Source organism: Lithobates pipiens, unplaced genomic scaffold (assembly GCF_037356315.1).
Source record: "Lithobates pipiens isolate NorthernLeopardFrog02 unplaced genomic scaffold, aLitPip1_a1.2 Scaffold_16, whole genome shotgun sequence".
In the NCBI taxonomy this organism is placed as follows: Eukaryota; Metazoa; Chordata; class Amphibia; order Anura; family Ranidae; genus Lithobates; species Lithobates pipiens.
The window spans coordinates 40,044,592-40,063,742 of NW_027507748.1; the positions used below are offsets into that span (position 1 = coordinate 40,044,592).

General features: G+C 44.6%; 1 protein-coding gene across 2 annotated transcripts in view; it reads left to right on the forward strand.

Moving 5' to 3' along the window:
- Positions 1 to 18,922, forward strand: part of LOC143981718 (cell surface glycoprotein CD200 receptor 1-B-like) — a 30,372-nt gene extending 11,450 nt beyond the window's left edge. Inside the window, exons 3-4 of one of the 2 annotated variants that reach the window (XM_077479759.1) lie at positions 13,102 to 13,356; positions 18,063 to 18,922. In XM_077479759.1, coding sequence (XP_077335885.1) covers positions 13,102 to 13,356; positions 18,063 to 18,169 — 362 coding nt within the window. In that variant the 3' untranslated portion in view covers positions 18,170 to 18,922. Of the gene's footprint in view, positions 1 to 13,101; positions 13,357 to 18,062 lie in introns of those variants that run through there. The other variant, XR_013274353.1, reaches the window with a different exon arrangement.
- Positions 18,923 to 19,151: the final 229 nt, after the last annotated feature.

Below are 19,151 nucleotides of genomic sequence, written 5' to 3' on the forward strand. Positions count from 1 at the left end.
GGAAATTCTGCTGTTATTTGATGAATGTGCTTTTACCTTGATGACTGCTATCCGCTTTGGGAGAAGGATCGCTTGCAAGAGTGCTTTAATTTGCGTAGAGTTAGCAATCGGCTTGTTGTCAGCAGTTTTAAATCCTCTATTTGCCCATATTACGCCATAGTCATGCGTGACCCCAAAAGCGTACCTACTATCTGTGTAAATGTTTACCTCCTGATCTGAGAAAAGTATGCAAGCTCTTGTGAGCGCCTCCAATTCTGCTACCTGTGCCGAGGAGGGTGGTAAAGCTTTTGCTTCCAACACCACATCAGGGAGTTGGACAATGGCGTACCCTGTCAGGAATGTTGCATCAGAGGGGCGGGAGCAGCTGCCGTCTACGAAAACGTCCTGTACTCCTGGTAGGGGAATATCAGTGAGATCTGGGCGAGGGCTGGTTATTGCTGCAACCTGTTCAACACAATTGTGTTTCTGATCAGGGTCTCGTGGCAGCCTGAGCAAAGAATGCAAAAGGCGGACAGTGGGATTACTTGGTGGTGCGTGTTTGAGGGTGAGGTTATCAGTATTTAGAAGTGTGATCTCATACCCACTAAGCCTTTGTGCTGTCATATGCTGCGTGTTCATGTTTTGCAGGAGGTGAGTCACTGAATGAGTAGTGTAGAGGGTCAGCTCATGGCCTAATACTGATTTGTTAGCTTCTTGAACTGCCATTGCACAAGCAGCAAGGTTTTGTAGACAAGATGGCATCCCTTGTACTTGGGTAGGCAACTTTTTTGAGAGATAGGAGACTGGTCGGTACCCGGTTCCATGTTGCTGTGTTAAAACTGCAGCAAAAGAATTTCCCGACACCACACAGTATAATTGAAAAGGTTTGCCATATTCTACCAATCCCAGGGCGGGGGCCTGAGTCAGACTTTTTAACAAGGCCTGAAAAGCATGGAGCCTTTCTGTTGTCCAATCTATTGTCTTTGGGGCGGTGGACAAGGTAGCCTCCCTCAGAATGCCATCATAATATGAACAATCTGGGATCCATTGGCGGCAATATACGATTGCGCCCAAGAATGACAGCAAGGTTGCTTTGTCTCTCGGAGGACTGAGAGCCTGCAGGGCTGCGGCACGTTTGGGGGATACTAGCCTGGTTCCCTCCTTCAGAATGCATCCCAGGTATTCTACCTGACTTTGACACCATTGTATCTTCTTCCGCGATGCTAGGTGGCCAGACCTGGCCAGGTGATGTAACAGAGATGTGGAATCGACCGCACAATCTTCAGCAGATTGACTGCACAGGAGCAAGTCGTCCACATACTGTATTAGTACCGACCCGCGCTCAGCAGTCCATGACTTAATTGTCTCATTAAGGACCATGGAGAAGGCTGCCGGACTGTCCACATACCCCTGCGGTAATCTTGACCAGGTCAACTGCTTTTTCCCCCATGAAAATGAGAACATGGGCAATACCCTTTCATCGATCGGGATGCTAAAAAATGCATTTGCCAGGTCCACTACTGTGTAGCAAAGGGAATCAGCAGGTATTTTCAAAAAGATGAAAGAAATATCTGCCACCAAAGGTGGCAGAGGTATAACCTGCTTGTTGACGGCCCTTAGGTCCTGTACAAGCCTCCACTCCCCATTCGCCTTTTTCACAGGGTAGATTGGTGTATTCCAGGGGCTTATAATGTGTTTCAGAATCCCTTTTGCTATGTAATCATCGATTAATGGTGTGATGCCTTCAATTTTTTCGAGTGGCAGGGGGTATTGCTTGTGATATTGTACTTTGGCGTCTGGACGCATTTGTGGTGTGTAAGGTGTACAGTTAATAAAACCCACACTCCCTTTGTTTTCTGCCCATATGGCATGTGTTTCTAGAGTGGGTGGTAATGATGCAAAGAGTCCCCTGTAAGTGTGTCTTTTTGGAGCATGTAAATCGCAGAATGGTGAGCTGGCAGTGAGGGAGCCCCCTCTGTCAAATTTAATGGTGATATTCAGTTTTGAGAGTAGGTCCCTCCCCATTAAAGATACTGGACAATCCACAAGGACAGCAAAACTCTGGGTACATAGTTCCTGCCCTTCTGGAGTAGCCACGGGCAATGGTGGAGTGATGGGGTGGGTAATTGATGTCCCATTTATACCAATAGAGTTTCCCTCAGTACAGTGCGGTGTGTCATATATGGCATCATTCAAACTACTGAATGTAGCCCCTGAATCTAATAATAGACATATCAGGTGATTGTCTACCCGCAATAGTACCTGCGGAAGACTTTTCCACGATGGATTGTAACACACAAGGCTGAGGGACGGGACATTCTCTTGGCATCCCTATTGTGGGGTCCGCCGAGCGGATGGCCACTGCATCGGGATGCGTGGGGGTGGTCTATGAGGCTGAGGCTGGTATTGGGGTTGTGGTGGGTGAGGATACCTGATATCCTGAAGGCGATGTGGGGTGGTGTTTAGATTCCTACCTCTTCCTCTCTGAGCGTTTGTTCTAATTCTGTAGGGACATTGGGACTTCCAGTGTCCCAGTTCCCCACAGTTAAAGCATCCCTGGTCTGGTGGGTAAGCCTGATCTGGGGGATAAGATTGCATTGGTGGATAAGGTTGCATTGTCATTATGTGGGTGGGCGGAGTCTGGGTTGGTGTCAGGGAGGGAAAAATGCCACCCTTCTGCTCAAATACCCCTGATGTTTCTCGTGATCTAGTATCCTTCATAAATTCATCTGGGGCTTGTTCTGCCCACTTTGGATTAGTGAATTTAAGCAGCTGTGTCACCTTCGTATCGCCACCAGCCATAATGGTGGAGGTGAACAATTGGGGGGTAGCGTTATCTACTGCTTTCCACAAGCCATATACCCGGGTACAAAATTCATAGAATTTTTCCTTTGGTCCCTGTTTTGCTAGGATAAGTTCCTGGAGTGCGGATGAACCCTTGTATATAGTAGACCAGTGATTCCCCATGCCTTTCCAAAAAGATACCCAATCTTTATCTTCCTTTATGTGGGCTGTCCATAAGGCCTCTACGGGATGCCCTTCTGGACTGTCAGGGTCAATTATACTAAGGATCCCTTTTATATCTTCCTTATCCAAGCTTGTCCCTGCACTGTATTTTGCAAGGAAAGCGCCAGCCTCCCTAGGGCTTTTCTTTGGGCTGGGGCATAATTCCTTTATTTTTGACAGTGTGCCTAAAGGTAGGGGAATATGGACTTCCGTCTCCCCTATATGCATAAGTGGTGCTTTAAAGGTGGCACCTAGACTTTCCTGTTCCATGTCTATTTCTCTTTCACCCTGCTCCCTTTCCTCCTGTGGGGGTTTCTGGCTTATGGCCGGTTTCGTTTGGCTTCTGAGTGTGGTGGATGGCTGTGAAATTATCTTTCCCTTGGCCTCCTCAATCCTTCTTGCCTCTTTCTCTAGTTTCCTTTCGTATGCCTCTAAATCTTCCCTTTTCCTCTGTATCCTTTCTTCCTCTACCTGCTGTCTCTTATTAAATTCTTTCTGTTTCTCCTCCCATTCCTTTTCCCTGGGGCTTAACTTCCCGACTTCTTCCTCTTCCCCCTCTTTCAGGGTCTTTCCATCCCTTTCTTCCTTAGTTATCGCAGAATATTCTCTCATCTCACCTTCCCTCTTATCCAGCTCTCTTTTGTACTCTTCTAGCTCTTCCTCCCTTCTAGACATTTTCTGCTCTAATTCCTCCTTTCTTTCTCTAAGCTCTTTTAACCTCTCTTCTAATTCCCTTTCCATTTTTCTAATCCTCTCTTCTTCCCTACTTTGTATACCTTCTGCCCGGACTTCCTCTTTCCTGCTTCTACTTTCGTTTTCCCATCGTGTAACTTGTGCCTGATCAGCTGCCCCATACACTATGGTGGCCAACACTGCTGGGTCCAAAGATGGATACAGCTGAAGACATGGACCCAATGTTCCATCTTCCTGTTTAACCATCACATAAGGGGGGGGTGGTGGTGCCTCAGGTTGCTGAGATAGGGCGGGTGAGTTTACAGGCTTTACTGTGGGGACTTTAGTTACATACTTTGTTTTATACTTGGCTAAGCATCTATTCCATATTTGGTAACAATCTTTCATGTACTGGGTGTCTTCCCATTTCCCAGGTGGATAAGAGTGCTTGTGCACCTGACACACCTTGCTCACCTCTTTCCATTCATCCTCTGAACAGGGACCTAGTGGTCCTGGGTCATGTATTCCTAGCTGTTGGCACCGTTCTCTGACCTGTGTCCAAAAAGGTTCTACCTGTGGCCCCGGTAGTGTGTTTTTAACATACTCATAGGGGGATGGGTTGGCCGTGGTCTGGGTTGCTGCAGAATTCCCCATCTAATAACCTTGGTAGGGTGTGTCTAGTACAGGGACAGAGATGAAAGCAACCTGTTTGTGCTATAATCTGTTCCCTTACTTGGGAGTAAGTCCCCTCATCTGTTATTGCTGTGGGGCTGATATAGCTATGAAGGTTAACCCTCAGTACTCGGTATAGGAAACCCCTCCTCGTGGTTGGATATACTCCCCTTGCACCAAGTCGGTATGAGAACCCAGTTGGTCTAGTGGTAAGCAGGATCCACGTCCTGTCAACACTAAGGAACAGTAAACCAAAGGTGCAACGTGGGCAGGCGGGCGCTATCTCACTACAATCGGGTTCCTGATTTATGTTGTTCATTTAGTGCATATATGTGTAATGCCTTAATAAAACCTTTCAAATCAATACAATACTTTACATTCAGTTGTCATACATATATATACCATACACTTATCTCTAATTCTCTATACACCCTAAATACTTACGGTGGTACCTAAAAGAAAAACAAGCAAAAATCTTATATATATATATATACAATGGCCAAATAAAGTTACATTATATCAACATGTTATTATAAGTGCACTTTCCAATATTTCCCCAAAAAGATTGGGCGTCCACTCAGCCACTCCTTATACTGCGGGCGTATCCTATACTTCCCGAGTTTTAAACACACATATATATATATACCTCTACTCAATACAGTCAGACCAGCCTAGTCAGACTACTCAAAAAACCCAAAATACCTGCGAGCCCCTCTAACCTTCCAAGGGGCCAGCCTAGCCCGTTGCGAAGGCACAGTTATGTAAGTGGGTGGATATACAAGGTTATTTGAACAAGGCAAGCACCAACACCAGTTACCAAAAATAGGTAAAAAGGAGCAGAATGTGTCTTACCTGTTCAAACAAACGCCAGACCCCACTCTCCTGGTACCAAAACTGTTAGGTTGCCCGTCTTCTCTCTGTGGCCTAGGCTCTTGGAGATGGCTCAGTGGAGGTCCTCGCCGGCGGGTAACCAATGACTCATACAGACACAATTGGTATGCTGAAATGGTTACAATTCTTTAATACTGGATTCGCCGTTTTATACTCTTTTTACAAAACTCTGCCCCAATTTTGGGGGCCAATCAAAATGATACACATAAATGTTCATTAGCATATTATTCGTTAATGTCTTGTGACCTCAATCTTAACCTCTGTATTTCAAAGCTTATTCCAGTTCAATAATTCCTTACTTTCTGTTACCGACTGCTGACCATGATGTGCCAGCCACAACTTCCTAAAAACCAAATCTAGCCTTTTACCCAGTAACAGTGTACAGAGATGAAAACCACAAACAGATGCTTCCTGAGATGAAGACATTTAACAGAAATAGATAGACATGGCAATGAGATAATTCAGTTATTGAGCAATACTGTCATGAGATAACTTCTCTAAATTGTATCAAGAAAAGTCTCTTTCAATCACTAAGCAGATAAGCAATCCTGAACTTATATCTTCAGGGTGAAATCAGTAATCAGAATCAACAATCAATAATGCAATGTATTATGGAATCTCCTTACAGTAGACACCCAAAGTATTTGCTAAGAGGCATGGTGAGTATTTTGCAGCTCTCATTTATTTTTGAAAATTAAGAAAAAAAAGAAAAGTATTTTTTTTTCCTTTTTTCGATTTTCCAAACTTTGTGACAAAAAATGAGATCTGCAAAATACTCACCATACCTCTCAGCAAATAGCTTGGAGTGTCTACTTTCCAAAATGGGGTCATTTGGGGTGGTTATGTGCTATCTGGGCATTTCATGGCCTCTGAAACTGTGAAAGGTAGTGAGGAATGAAATCAAAAATGTACGTCATTATGCCCTGTACACACGATAGGATTTTCCGACAACAAAATCCATGTTTTTTTTTCCGACGGATGTTGGCTCAAACTTGTTTTGCATACACACGGTCACACAAAGTTTGTCGGAAATTCCAAATGTCAAGAATGTGGTGACGTACAACATGTACAACGAGCCAAGAAAAATTAAGTTCAATAGACATTCCGAGCATGCGTGGAACTTTGTGCATCGGAATTGTGTACACACAATCGAAATTTCCAACGGATTTTGTTGTCGGAAAATTTGAGATCCAGATTTCAAATTTTGTGTGATGGAAATTCCGATGGAAAATGTCTGATGGAGCCTACACACATTCGGAATTTCCGACAACAAGCTCCCATAGAACATTTTCCATTGGAAAATCCAACCGCGTGTACGGTGCATTAGAAAGCCTGAAGGCGATGATTGGTTTTCAGGGTCCTGTACGCGGTTGGACTGCCAAAAAGTTCCATGCATGTGGTATCCCCGTACTCAGGAGAAGCAGCAGAATGTATTTTGTGGTGTAATTCCACATATCACTATGCCATGTTTGAACAATATATATATTTTAGTGACAACTTTGTGTTAAAAAAAATATATATATTTTCTCTAACTTGTGGCAAAACTCAACATGCCTCTCAGAAAATAGGTTGAAGTGTCTTCTTTCCAAAATGGGGGCATTTGGGGGGGGGGGGGGGGGTTGTGCTATTGTGTTATTTCATGGCCTCCGAATCTCTGATAGGTAGTGAGGAAGTAAGTAACAATTTTTTTTTTTCAAAATGTTCGATCTTTTTCCATATCGCAAAAAATAAAAATTGCAGAGGCAATCAAATACCATCAAAAGAAAGCTCTATTTGTGGGGAAAAAAAGGACACAAATTTTGTTTGGGTACAGCATTTTATGACCGCGCAATGACCAGTTAAAGTGGAGGTCCACCCTGAAAAAAAAAATTACATAGAAATGCAACAAAAAAAACTAACCTGTGTGGGACCTGTGTGTGTCACAGAAGACAGCCGCCCATTCAGAAATCGCCAGGGCACATGCGCAGTAGGAAATGGGCAGTGCCTGTTTCCCTTAGTGAGGATGGCAGCGCCCGCACACGATACGAGGGACAGATCGGCCGACATCGCAGGTGCCCTGGACAGGTAATCCTCCTTATTAAAAGTCAGCAGCTACAGTGTTTGTAGCTGTTGACTTTTAAAAAAAATTAGGGGCTGGAACACTACTTTAAAACAGCGCAGTGCCAAATGGTAAAAAGTGCTCTGGTCATTGAGCAGCCAACTCCTACAGGACTGAAGTGGTTAATGATTCCACTATATTTTTCTCCCTTTCTGAACTCGGAGGATGATAGGGGCATGGAAGGCCTGATCAATTTCCAAGTCCTTGCATATAATTTGCATGATCTGTCCAGTAAAATGTGTTCCTCTGTCATTCTCTATGGTTTCAGTGACTCCAAAGCGGCATTACTTCCGAAAGGAGCTTCTTTGCTGTTGTCTTGGCATTTGCTTTAGCCACCGGTCAGGCTTCTATTCAGCTTGAAAACATGTCTATGCATAACAAAACATATTGATATTGGCCTGATTTGGGCAATTGGATGCAATCAATCTGAAGTCTTTGGAAAGGGAGTAGTGACTTGGCCAAATGTCTTACCCTGGTCGGTTTTCCTGGGTTGTTTTTAGCACAGATTATGCATCCCTCAACAAAGTCTTGATATGCATTTCTGGAGTAATGAATAAACCATCCAGCCTTGCTTATGTTTCTCTCCATTGCCTTAGGGCCTACATGACTAGCCATGGGCTAGTTGCATGATCCTCTTCTCCGTTTGAGGTGGGACACATATTCCATTTTCCTTGCACAAGAGTCCATCTTGGTCCTTCTTTGCTCTGTCCCTTTCCATGATTTCATTCCAATCATCAGATGAATATTCTTGCAATTTCTTAATCAGTTAGTTCACCTTCTGTATTTGTTCTCTTCCTTTTCTTCAATCTGTTACGGACTTCTTATTCCTTTGCAAAATCAGTGATTAGGGTCATGATTGCTTCCATTGATGTTTCAGCAGTCTTCCTGGCATTAGGATCAGCCAACTGGTTTCTTTTTTCGTCCATGTGTTGTCCTCCAGTATGTTCCTTGACTTCAAGATGGCTACTTCCTTTGGGAGGGTGACTGCTTCAAAAAGTTCTTATACATATTTCCAGTTTTGAATTGGTTCTCCTGCAGCAGTTGTGAATCGTCTGTTCTTCCTTATGGGTTCATAATCATGGACTACTTTGAGAGCATACTCGCTATCAGTGTAGATGTTGGCTGTTTGATCCTTTGCGGTCTCACAGGCTCTTGTGAGTGCTACCACTTTGGCAACCTGCACTGAAAGTCATAAAGGGAGTAGCTGGGTCTCAATCACTTCCTCCAATGTTGTCACCGCATATGCCATTCTTGGAACTCCTTTCTACAGATGTGAATACATTGTAAACAGGATCAGATCAGAATTTTCAAGAGGAGTGTCCTTTACTGGGGAGATTTACTGCGTATATATATATATAAAACACTCAACATTATCAGACCCCTATAATTCTACTCTAGTCTCATGTCGAAAGAGAAGAGGTTAATCACTATAAAAAATTTTGGTACGACAAAATTCAACTTCAGAAGTAATGTCATGTGTTGAATAGTTTTGTATGTATTCTTTAGTTTCTGAGCATGCATAGTCTTGCACTTACCATTTTTTTCATACCAAAACTGTACTAATGAAGCAAAAATCAAACGTTGAGTTCATTCACATCTGAATTTTTTTTTATAGTCTACCCATCCAGCTTTTGTCTGACGAAAAAGCAAAATCAGCTGCCTAAAGCACAGAAATCGCCAGACAGCACGTCATATGAATCTTTCCATCTGATTTTTGTATTGTGTGTACAGTCATTAAGACCCCATACACACAATACGTTTGTTGTCTGATTTCCTTTAGATTTACAAAAACCATGTAGTCCAAGGGCCTGCCTGATTGCATACAAATTGAAACTCTTAAAGTTTGACCTAATTTTATATGGTTTGGGTAAATCTAAAGAAAAAAATCTGCAGAAAATCTAATAGTGTGTATGGGGTCTTAAGCCTCGTACACACGGTACGATTGTTGGCCAACCGAGGCATCTGATTTTTGTCAAAAGGGCATAAGCCAGGATCTTGACTTGCATACTAACGGTGCATACTAACGGTGCAAGAAACACCAGCGTAATGACGTACTACGAGGAATTTCAGCTCTTGAGCGCCACCCTTTGTGCCCCTTCTGCTAATTTGGTGTTTTGTACTTTTAGACTTTTGTGTGACGGATTTGTGTACTGACCATATGAAAATCTGAAATCAAAACCATTGTCTGCCGAAAATTAGCCCGCCATCCAACATTTGTTGGCCAAAAATTGGACAGCAATTGTCAAAAGGAGTGTACGGATGGTAAGATTTTAGGACAACAGTCTGTCAACAGACTGTTGACTGACTTTTACGGTTACCAGGTTAGAGCTACAGTGGAAGTATAGTACTAGAATTATTTCTCTTGCTCTGATGATCGCGGCGATACCTCACATGTGTGATTTGAACACCGTTTACAATTGCGGACGCGACTTCCGTATGCGTTTTCTTTGCTGCGTGAACCTGTGGTGACGGGGGTGCTTTTAAATTTTTTTTTCTTATTTTTTTTAGATTAATCGTGTTTTTTAATAGAAAAAACATTTTGATCACTATTATATGTAAACATCCCTTGTGACAGTAATAGGGGGTGACAGGTACTCTTTATGGAGGGATAGGAGGTCTAAAAGACCTCCAATCCCTCCTTTACTCTTCAAAGTATTCAGTATCACCAAAAATGGTGTATCTGAATACTGTAGATTTTTTTAAAATCTGGCGCCATTGGCAGCCGAGTAAACAGGAAGTGACGGTGTGACGTCGCTTCCGTGTTTACATCCAGGAGACTGAAACAAAACCATTTCCGGCTTCATTCCAGTCTTTCACTAGACGCCGGAATCAGCGGATGTTTGATTGGGCCTTCCGGTGGAACGGGAAGAGCAGTGGAAGGCGGCGAGAGGGGGGGATGTCCCCTCCAGTATAACAGCCGAGCGGCTTTTAGCTGCATCGGTTGTTATACCTGGAAAGCCAATCGCCTGCTCTAAACAACGGTACTGGGATAACCCCCGAAAGCCGAGTATGTACATCTGTGTACGCGCGGCGGGAATGGGTTAAAGCTGCAGGCACATATGAAAGCCCCACTGTAGGCCTTATTTACAATGTCCCAGGAGCTGACTGCCACCCACCTTCCACAGGTAGTTCCACGGAGAGGGGGATAAAAAAGTTCCTTCTCCAGACCGGAACTTTAGGACAGTGCCCTCCAGCAATGATTAATCTTCCCCAGACCCTCAGCTCAGCACTGTTATGGATGATATGTTTCTTTAAATGCAACTCTATGGTGCATCTCTGTTGTACTTTTACCTGTGTGGTGTTTCCTGTTCCTGCTGGGTCATTCAGTATACATGGCTTCTGTACAGTAATGGCTTGTGCTGTCTCTTTGCATATATCACATCAAACAAGCACCTGCTGAGGCCCAAACTGCAAATCTTGTCTTAGTAGAGCTGCCTCCCAAGGGAACTGGAAAAACACTCAGGACTCTCAAAATATTGATCACCCCCTCAGCCCACTGGACGTCCCCTTCCAGTGATTGGCTGAAACATGATAAATATTCATAACTGGACATTTGACTCTCTTTGCCCTACTGTATAGAACTGTGGTAGGGATCCAGGACCCTCCCCCAGCCACCAGTGTGTAAGTCTGTGCCACAAGAGAACACTCACAACACTTAGTGCCAGCAGCATAATGCGACGTGGACATCTCTTTCTCAAACAGGAAGAAGTCCAAGATGATTGCGAGTCCTAAGCTTCGTCTGGAACCTTTCCCTGCTGCTAATGCCCCTGACAGATGGATGACCTGTCCCTACACTACTCACACACGACATGTGTGTCAAACCTGAGAGCCAGGGCCTTAAATAGGCTCTGCCTAACCAAAGATGGCTGCTAGGGTCACATGGAGTGGCAGCCTCCAATCGGATAGCTTCCCCAGTGACCCTGGAAACCATAGAGGAATCATGTTCCTCCAGACTTCCACTCTCACTACTATGCCACTCCGATTGAGCACCACCTGTAGTGGAGAAAATAGACTGCACCTGCCTACAAGATCTTTGGCAGTTAGAAAGGCCACTTTCTGTCTTTTTCCTGTTGCCAGTCCTTGTCTGCACTAGTGTCCTCCACGGTCTTCCAATATTGTAATTCTTCTTACAGTATTCTGTGAGCTTTAATTTTAATTATGTGTATATTTTACTTCCCCTGTACCTCTGGTGCATGAAACCCGAGACTAACAGAGCTGCAGACAGGAGAATTTACATTAGCAGTTCCTCTCTTCCTTATTACTTCTTTTATTTCAGGTCTGACACTCCAACAATAGGGGAATGACTTGAATCACCTTGGGTGCAGGAGTGGTAAACAATTAATTTGGAAGTCCAGACAATTTTTATTTTTTTTAATGGCCAAAGATTAGAACTCCATTTTGAGTTATTACTGAAACCAAAGAAGTCACGACGTTGGCTTGGGCTCACACAGTACAATGCTGCAGAGAACGGCTCTGACGTCATAATGTCACCTCGGTTCTCTGCAGTATTTAGGATTGCCCTTGTGGGAAAAGAGGACCATGTTGTCATGTGACTGTCCAAAGGACACCAGGAAAAGGTATGTATGCTGAAAATGTAAAAAACATAATGGCAGAGGGTGGTTGGATCCGGGGTGGGGAGAAATGTTGCTACTCCTAGAGTTGGGTTTTAGGAGAAATATTGTATAGGTGTACTTCCCTCTTTATTTACCTTTCATTTCCTTTTAGTGTGGTAGTATTTAGGCTTTGGTACTGTTTATAGTCTTATCTTGTATACAGATATGATTAATATTAAGTCCATGACCACCCTATCAACACCAATACTATCCCACTAAGACTTATTTCTAACTTCTGTAACTCCAAATGCATCCAAAACCAGCATTTACCAGCTTTTGTGTAAACTTACAGTATTCAATGAAAGTAGGTTTCCTGCTTTGTTTACATCAGTGGTCTCCAAACTGTGTGGTCCTTTGCTTGCTTTAATCTGGCACTTGGGGCACTATTTCATTCACTGATACCAACAATGGGCCTTAATCCCCCCCACTGAGACCAGTGAAGGTGCCCAATTCCTCCCCTTGGCACCAACGATGAGGTACAATTCCTCCCAAAGACACGAAAAATTGGGCCCAATGACACTAATGATGGGGTATGATTCCTCCCACTGACACCAGCAGAGGGGCACAATTCGTCCCACTGACACCAACTATGGTGTAGAATTCCTTCCAATGATGCCAAAAATTGGACCCAATGACACAAATGATGGGGCACAATTGCTCCCAATGACACCAACGGTGGGGCACAATTTCTCCCACTGACACCAAAGGGGCATTGTTTTTTCCCACTCAAATCGAGACCTTTTCCAGCCCCTCTAAAGTCTGCTGGACAGTAAACTGGCCCCCTGTTTAGAAAGTTTGGAGACCCCTGGTCTACAGAAATCCTTAAAAAAAATAATTCCTAGTATGGATATTTTTACATAGTTGCATTGGTCCAGAAATTGGAACCCAGACGCTAGCGGAGATCACTGAAATAGTGGTGTCTACTACACTACGATTTCCAGCTTCTCTAGGGATTACACAGATATTGAAATATCTTCTTACATTGGACCAATCGGGACAAGCGTAACTGTGTAAAACATATCCATACCTGACATATTCTTTATTATATTAAAACTCATTTCCTACTCCTGATATGCATTTCAAATAAAGTTTTATCTGTACATCTGACAAACCATTGACAACAATTATTTAGTAATATATGGTTTAGTAATGCGTTCTTTATTTCTCCAGCTCAGCCCTCTGTGTCTCTGGATAGAAACAGTGATGGATCTCTGGAGTGTAGAGCCATTGGTGGATTCCCGGCTGCAGAGATCTCCTGGATCCCACATTCAGATTATATAAACACATCAGAAATTAAAGATTTGGATGATACCTGGACTTCGATCAGTACATACAAGTCTAATGGAGACAACGTGACATGCCTTGTGTCTCATCCCACATTTGTGAATGTCTGGAGCCAGTCTATTGTATTATCAGGTAAAATTGGTGTATGTATGGAAAGTATGTTAGATTCTCCTAATGGACATATACCTGTACATCCAGCCTTCTTACTCTACAACAGTGATTCTCAACCAGGGTTCCTCCAGTGGTTGCTAAGGGTTCCTTCAGCATTGGGCAATTTATGCCTCTCAGGTAAGTTCCCACTCACACCATTGATCTTTTTAGCTATCTGTAAGGAGGTAATTCTTCCCAATGGCCACAAGTGTAAGGACCATTCTTCCCACTGACCATCACACTAATGCATCATGAGTTGTAGATTTCTCATTTTTAGTAGGGGCTCCCCGAGACCAGTGAACTATTTCAAGGGGTCCTCTGTGTTGAAAAGTTTGAGAAAGGCTGCTCTACAAGATGTACAATGAAAAGCCAAAATGTTGAAGGATCCCACTCTATGGACCTCAAACTTCTTTCCCATATAGCTCAAGCAGACACAGCCTAAATTATGCTGGCAGCTCTGCTTAGAGACGGCTCTCTAATTAGGCAAAATATGCGTTTGCCAAAGGCCTCGCACTCACAGGGACCTTGCGGCCACCTAATTTGCCTAATTAAGAGCTGCCTCTATGGCTGGCAGCAAGGTTCTCCACGTCATCAGCACAGTGCCAAGTCTCTGCCAGTCTGCTGTGCAACCCGCTCAATTGCACTAGTGAGAGATCTACACAGTCCATGGAGAGATAGCGGGCTGCGATCGGGACTGGTTCACTTAGCGACGGAAGCTCACTGACTGTTCCGGATCACAGATAGAGCTGCTCTGCAGAACCAGCACCGCCGCTGACAGTTCCCCCCTCCCCTCCCACACGGACAGGAGAGGAGAGCTGCTTATGCTCCTCCTCATCCCCATTGCTGGATCTAGGGGGTGCTGGGGTGGGCTGCGCCTCCCAGCCAACACCTACCGCCGTGGATATTGTGCCTGGGCAGGTTTGATAAATGTCAACTTAAAGAAGCTGTCAGGGCGGGCTGGCTGCACTGTGAAGCTCGATGCCTGACATTCTCCCGGAGCCAAGCCAGCAACCAGCATCTCCCCCCTCCTTTTAGCCACGGGACAGTAAGGAGAGATATACTGATTTGCTACACCTCCTCCCACCCCTCTCCTCAGTGTCTGCTCCGCCCAAACACCAGTACTGTGCCCGAGAAAGGGGTGATAAAGTGGGAAATTTTGAAGCACTGTGGGCGGCAGATCCATCTGGTTGTATGATTGCTGCTGTCTGATCCTGCAGAGACCAACCTGGGGTGAGTGAGCTCTACACTACCACTGGACTCTCCCCATCTCCCTCCCTTCACTCCCCCATCTAGAACTTATGGACAACTAAACTCTGACATAAGGGGGCACTCCACCAGGTTATGACAGGGGGCACTCCGCCAGGTGCTGACATAAGGGGGAACTCCGCCAGGTTCTGACATAAGGGGGCACTCCGCCAGGTGCTGACATAAGGGGGCACTCCGCCAGGTGCTGACATAAGGGGGCACTCCGCCAGGTGCTGACATAAGGGGGCACTCCGTCAGGTGCTGACATAAGGGGGCACTCCGCCAGGTGCTGACAAAAGGGGGGACGCTGCCAGGTGCTGACGTAAGGGGGCACTCTGCCAGGTGCTGATGTAAGGGGGCACTGTGCTGAATTCTGACATGGGGTGGCACTGTGCCGTATTATGATGTAAGGGGGCACTGTGCCTGATTCTGATGTAAGGGGGCACTGTGCCATATTCTGATGTAAGGGGGCACTGTGCCGTATTCTGATGTAAGAGGGCACTGTGCCATATTCTGATGCAAGAGGGTACTCCAGCTCTTTCTTTCTTTCTTTCTTTGGTGCTATTCTACACCAGGCAACAGTACTCCCCATGCCCATCCCTGACGTCCCCTCTCCAGTCCCCTTGACCCTCATCTATTTGCCTCTCCCCATCCTTTCCTCATGCCAGCACAAATCCTCCTCCATTTGCATCCCTATAAAGAGCAGGCTCCCCCAGTTTCACTCCAGTTCTCATCTACCAATCCCCCATCTTCTACCCACTCACCCCCCCATTCCATCTCCCCTACCCCATGGTTCCCAGCCCTGTCCCCCACCCACATTTTTTTAGGGACTAAGGAAGAACCCCCGAGACATCTTACTATTGCTGCTGCTTGTGTGGGTGGGATGTGTACTGCACCAATCCCTGCTGACCCGACTCTCCTATTCATCCCGTGTGATTGGTGCAGTGCACATCCCACCCACACAAGCAGCAGCAGTAATAAGATAATCCACCTCGGGGTTCTTCCTTAACCCCTGCAAAGTGCCAGAAGAGAGCCAGAAGCTCTGGAGGGGAAGGTTTATAGGGGTAGGTGTCATTCCAGTGTAGATTTAGCCCAATGACAGCCTGCTAGAATATTTAAGATCTATGACATCTCTGCAGCTCTGCTTGAGTAGACCAAATCTGTATTATACATTACTGCCCCTAAACTGTACCCTCCTGCCCTCTGTACTGTGCCTACTTACCCTCCCACTGTACCCTCCTACCCCCTGTATTGTGCCCACTTCCCCTCCCACTGTACTGTACCCTCCTTATACAGTTAACTTGTATCAATTGAATTATTTTGCCAATTACAGGAGTGAGTGGGGCCTCGTGTCTAAGCTTTGCCTAAGGCCTCACAAAGCCTAGAGTTGCCTCTGGCTCTGCTCCCAATTCAGAAGTGCAACAGTGTTACCACCCCATCAATAGAAGTTGCATTAGGTGGACTTCACTGGCGGGCCCAATAGGTATTGATGGACTTTGTAGGGGGCCTAAGAGAAAATTTGTATAAGTATAAATGTCTTTATAATTTTATAAGTGCTGCAGTACATATTTACTTCACTGGACAGCCATAGTTCTATTTTAAATACCCCATAGGTAGGATATTCCCTTACAGCAGGGGTGCCCAACCAGTGGCTTGGGGGCCACACGTGGCCTGCAGAGCCTTCTGATGTTTCCCGTGACCTTCTGCTTTGGGATAGCAGGTTCTCAAGCCCTGATCATGGGTTGCTGACCCACCATCCCAGAGCATCAGTGTTTTAAATGAAGGCAGCGGTAGAGGAAGCAAGCAGCTGCAGATGGAGCAGTCGCATTTGACGATGCTTCCTGTATAGCGGCGGCTCCTTTCCCAGGCGGAGTGATACCAAATGCATTCTGCCTGGGACAGCAACAGCCAGCAATACCTGAAAGGAAGACTGTTATTAAAGGTAAGTTTATTACTAAAAGCATTGTATATATGGGCATATCTGTTCTGCAGTGGTTACTGGGCTGCTTTCATACTGATCTGCAGGTGCAGGGCATTGCACCTTCGGGTTACCTGCACTGAGTCATAGACATCTGTTATTATCTGCGGGTTTGGTGCACTTTCAGAAAGTGAAACCACTCCTGCAGGATATAAAAGACATTAATGGCAAAGTGCAGCTAACCTGCAGGAAAGCCACAGGTGCACCGTACTGCACCCGCAGTTCAGGAAAACTGCCGCACATCAGTGTGAAAGCAGCCTTAGGCCCCTTTCACATGATCGGCTCAAAGCACGCGGACCCTCCATTCACCTCTATGGAAGGACTTGTGTCCATTTGCACCCACCTACCTCCAATCCGATCCACTAAAAAAAAAAAAAAAAAACAGAAGGGGATCCCCTTACATCTGGTTGGATCAGATGGGGGGCCCACAGAGTAGAGTGGGCTGTGTCCATGTCCGCTCTGCATATACAGTGCAGACACGGATCAGTCTTCCGTCCGCTCCATTTATTGTGGCCCGTGACCAGTTACCAAGTCACTTAAGTGGCCCTCGCTCTTCAAGAGGTTGGGCACCCCTGCCTTACAGGTTGGTTAGGAAAAGATATATCTTTGCTAGTATTGATGCATAGCAGGAAATTCTCCTCTAGTTTGATGGAGTGGATCCTATTTTTTGTTCTGCTGGCACAAATATCTTATGCGTGTCATCATTAAAGTGTATGTAAAACTTAACACTGAACTTTTCTGATTTTCTCCCTTTTGGTTTATGAAATATACTATTGAAAGTGTTTTAATTTCTGTTCAATAAGTAGAAAAAAACGGTCTCCCCACCTGTGCTGCACTGTTATCAGTTACATTATTCTGATGATTACAGAACTACATCCATCCATAGCTCAGCCTGTTGCCCCAGAACCTTCCATAAGCCCCTCACTGGAGACCTCCAGCCTGGTCCTGCCTCTAGATATCCTAAGACCTCTGAGTAGAACTTTGAAGGCCCCTTTCTGCCTGATGCTTTATTAACCACTTCCTCCTCTTCTCTTGGGGCCTGAGGCTCCCCTAGGTCTCTCACACCCACCTAATGCCCTCTCTGCTCTAATTTGTGGCCCCTGAGCAAAGTCACCCTGGGGCCCTTTAGTGGACGTTGTTGTTCAGGTACCCCATTAATGCCTTTGCCATTAGCTGTTCTGGGGGCCATACACCATGAAGCCACACTTACCTTATTAGCCATACCTCCAGATGTAGAGCCAATGGTGCGCTATGTGCTACATGCATATTATAGTGCCTCTTATTGAAGTCTGTTTATCTTGCCTTTATACTTTGAATGTCTGCCTCTTGTTGCTAAGACTTAAAGGTCTGTTATTAATGGGGGGGGGGGGGGCATGATTATGTGGGTGAGGGCTTCCTGCAGGGGTCACTGCACCATGCAATGGAAACTGTATGTTTCTTTAGATAACACTATTTTCTTTTCTTTTGTCTTTAGGTAAAACACATTATTTTTGGAGGATTATTGCCCTCATCATCTTCAGTTGTCTTGTCATAGGACTCTTTTTATACTGCAGATACAAGTCCAAGGCAATTCCTATGTAGGAATAGAGACATAATCTAAAGTAGAACTCTGGAGGATATTTGCAATCCAATGGATCAAGTAAATTAAGCACAAATGACCAGAGGCCTTTTTACCACTCCTGATGGTTCAATGATGGACAATGTCTGTGATCTCCTTCCAGTATCTCTGAAGTCTCTGATGCAGCATTACTGGAACAGCAACCCAGAACAACAGAACAGCGGCTCCCAGGAACAACAGCTCAGTTCATTGGTTGAGCCAGCAGCCTTGACACAGCTCAGTCCTTGTTATATTCTTAATATCTAAATTTTAATTGGCTTTATTATACTTTATTTAGAATATGAATTCTCAATAATTGTGTGTATGATAGCTTTGGATTAATATCTCCAGATGGTGACATGCTGAAATTGAAAAAGTAAACATTTAAAACTTGTCAGGATTTTGATGAATATTGTAAATCTTATATATGCTTTTAAAGACATATTCCTGTATGTAACTGATATTTTGTTTAGAGTCTTAAGCTATTCCCTCCCCCCCCAACTTCCTGTCATTAGAATGGTCAGCTATGTATGATTGATACCAGATGGTAGATAGCTATGGTAACCACTCTTTAGCCCACATCCTTGTGAAGGAGGGTTTATTCTTTTGGCGCGAATTTAGAAGCTTTGGTTTATATAAGCAAAATCTGGTTGGAAGGACGGTCTCTTGGATCGACACTCAGCTCTGAATACATCATACATCTCAGCACACAGACTTTCAGCTATTTTTCAGCATACAAAGGGTTATTCTGACACTTTAGATAGAACAATAGAATACATGTTTTAATGCTAAGAATTCTTCTATCTTTTAAAACGAATGAACTATACTAGAATTTTATCATTGTACTATTTTTGGAAGTATTATTTTCTACTTTAGTGTGTACAATAAAACACACATTTTTATTTATGCTGTGTGGCAGCACGCAGGTAAAGTCACCTGGTTGTATCCAGGATGGGAAATATGTGT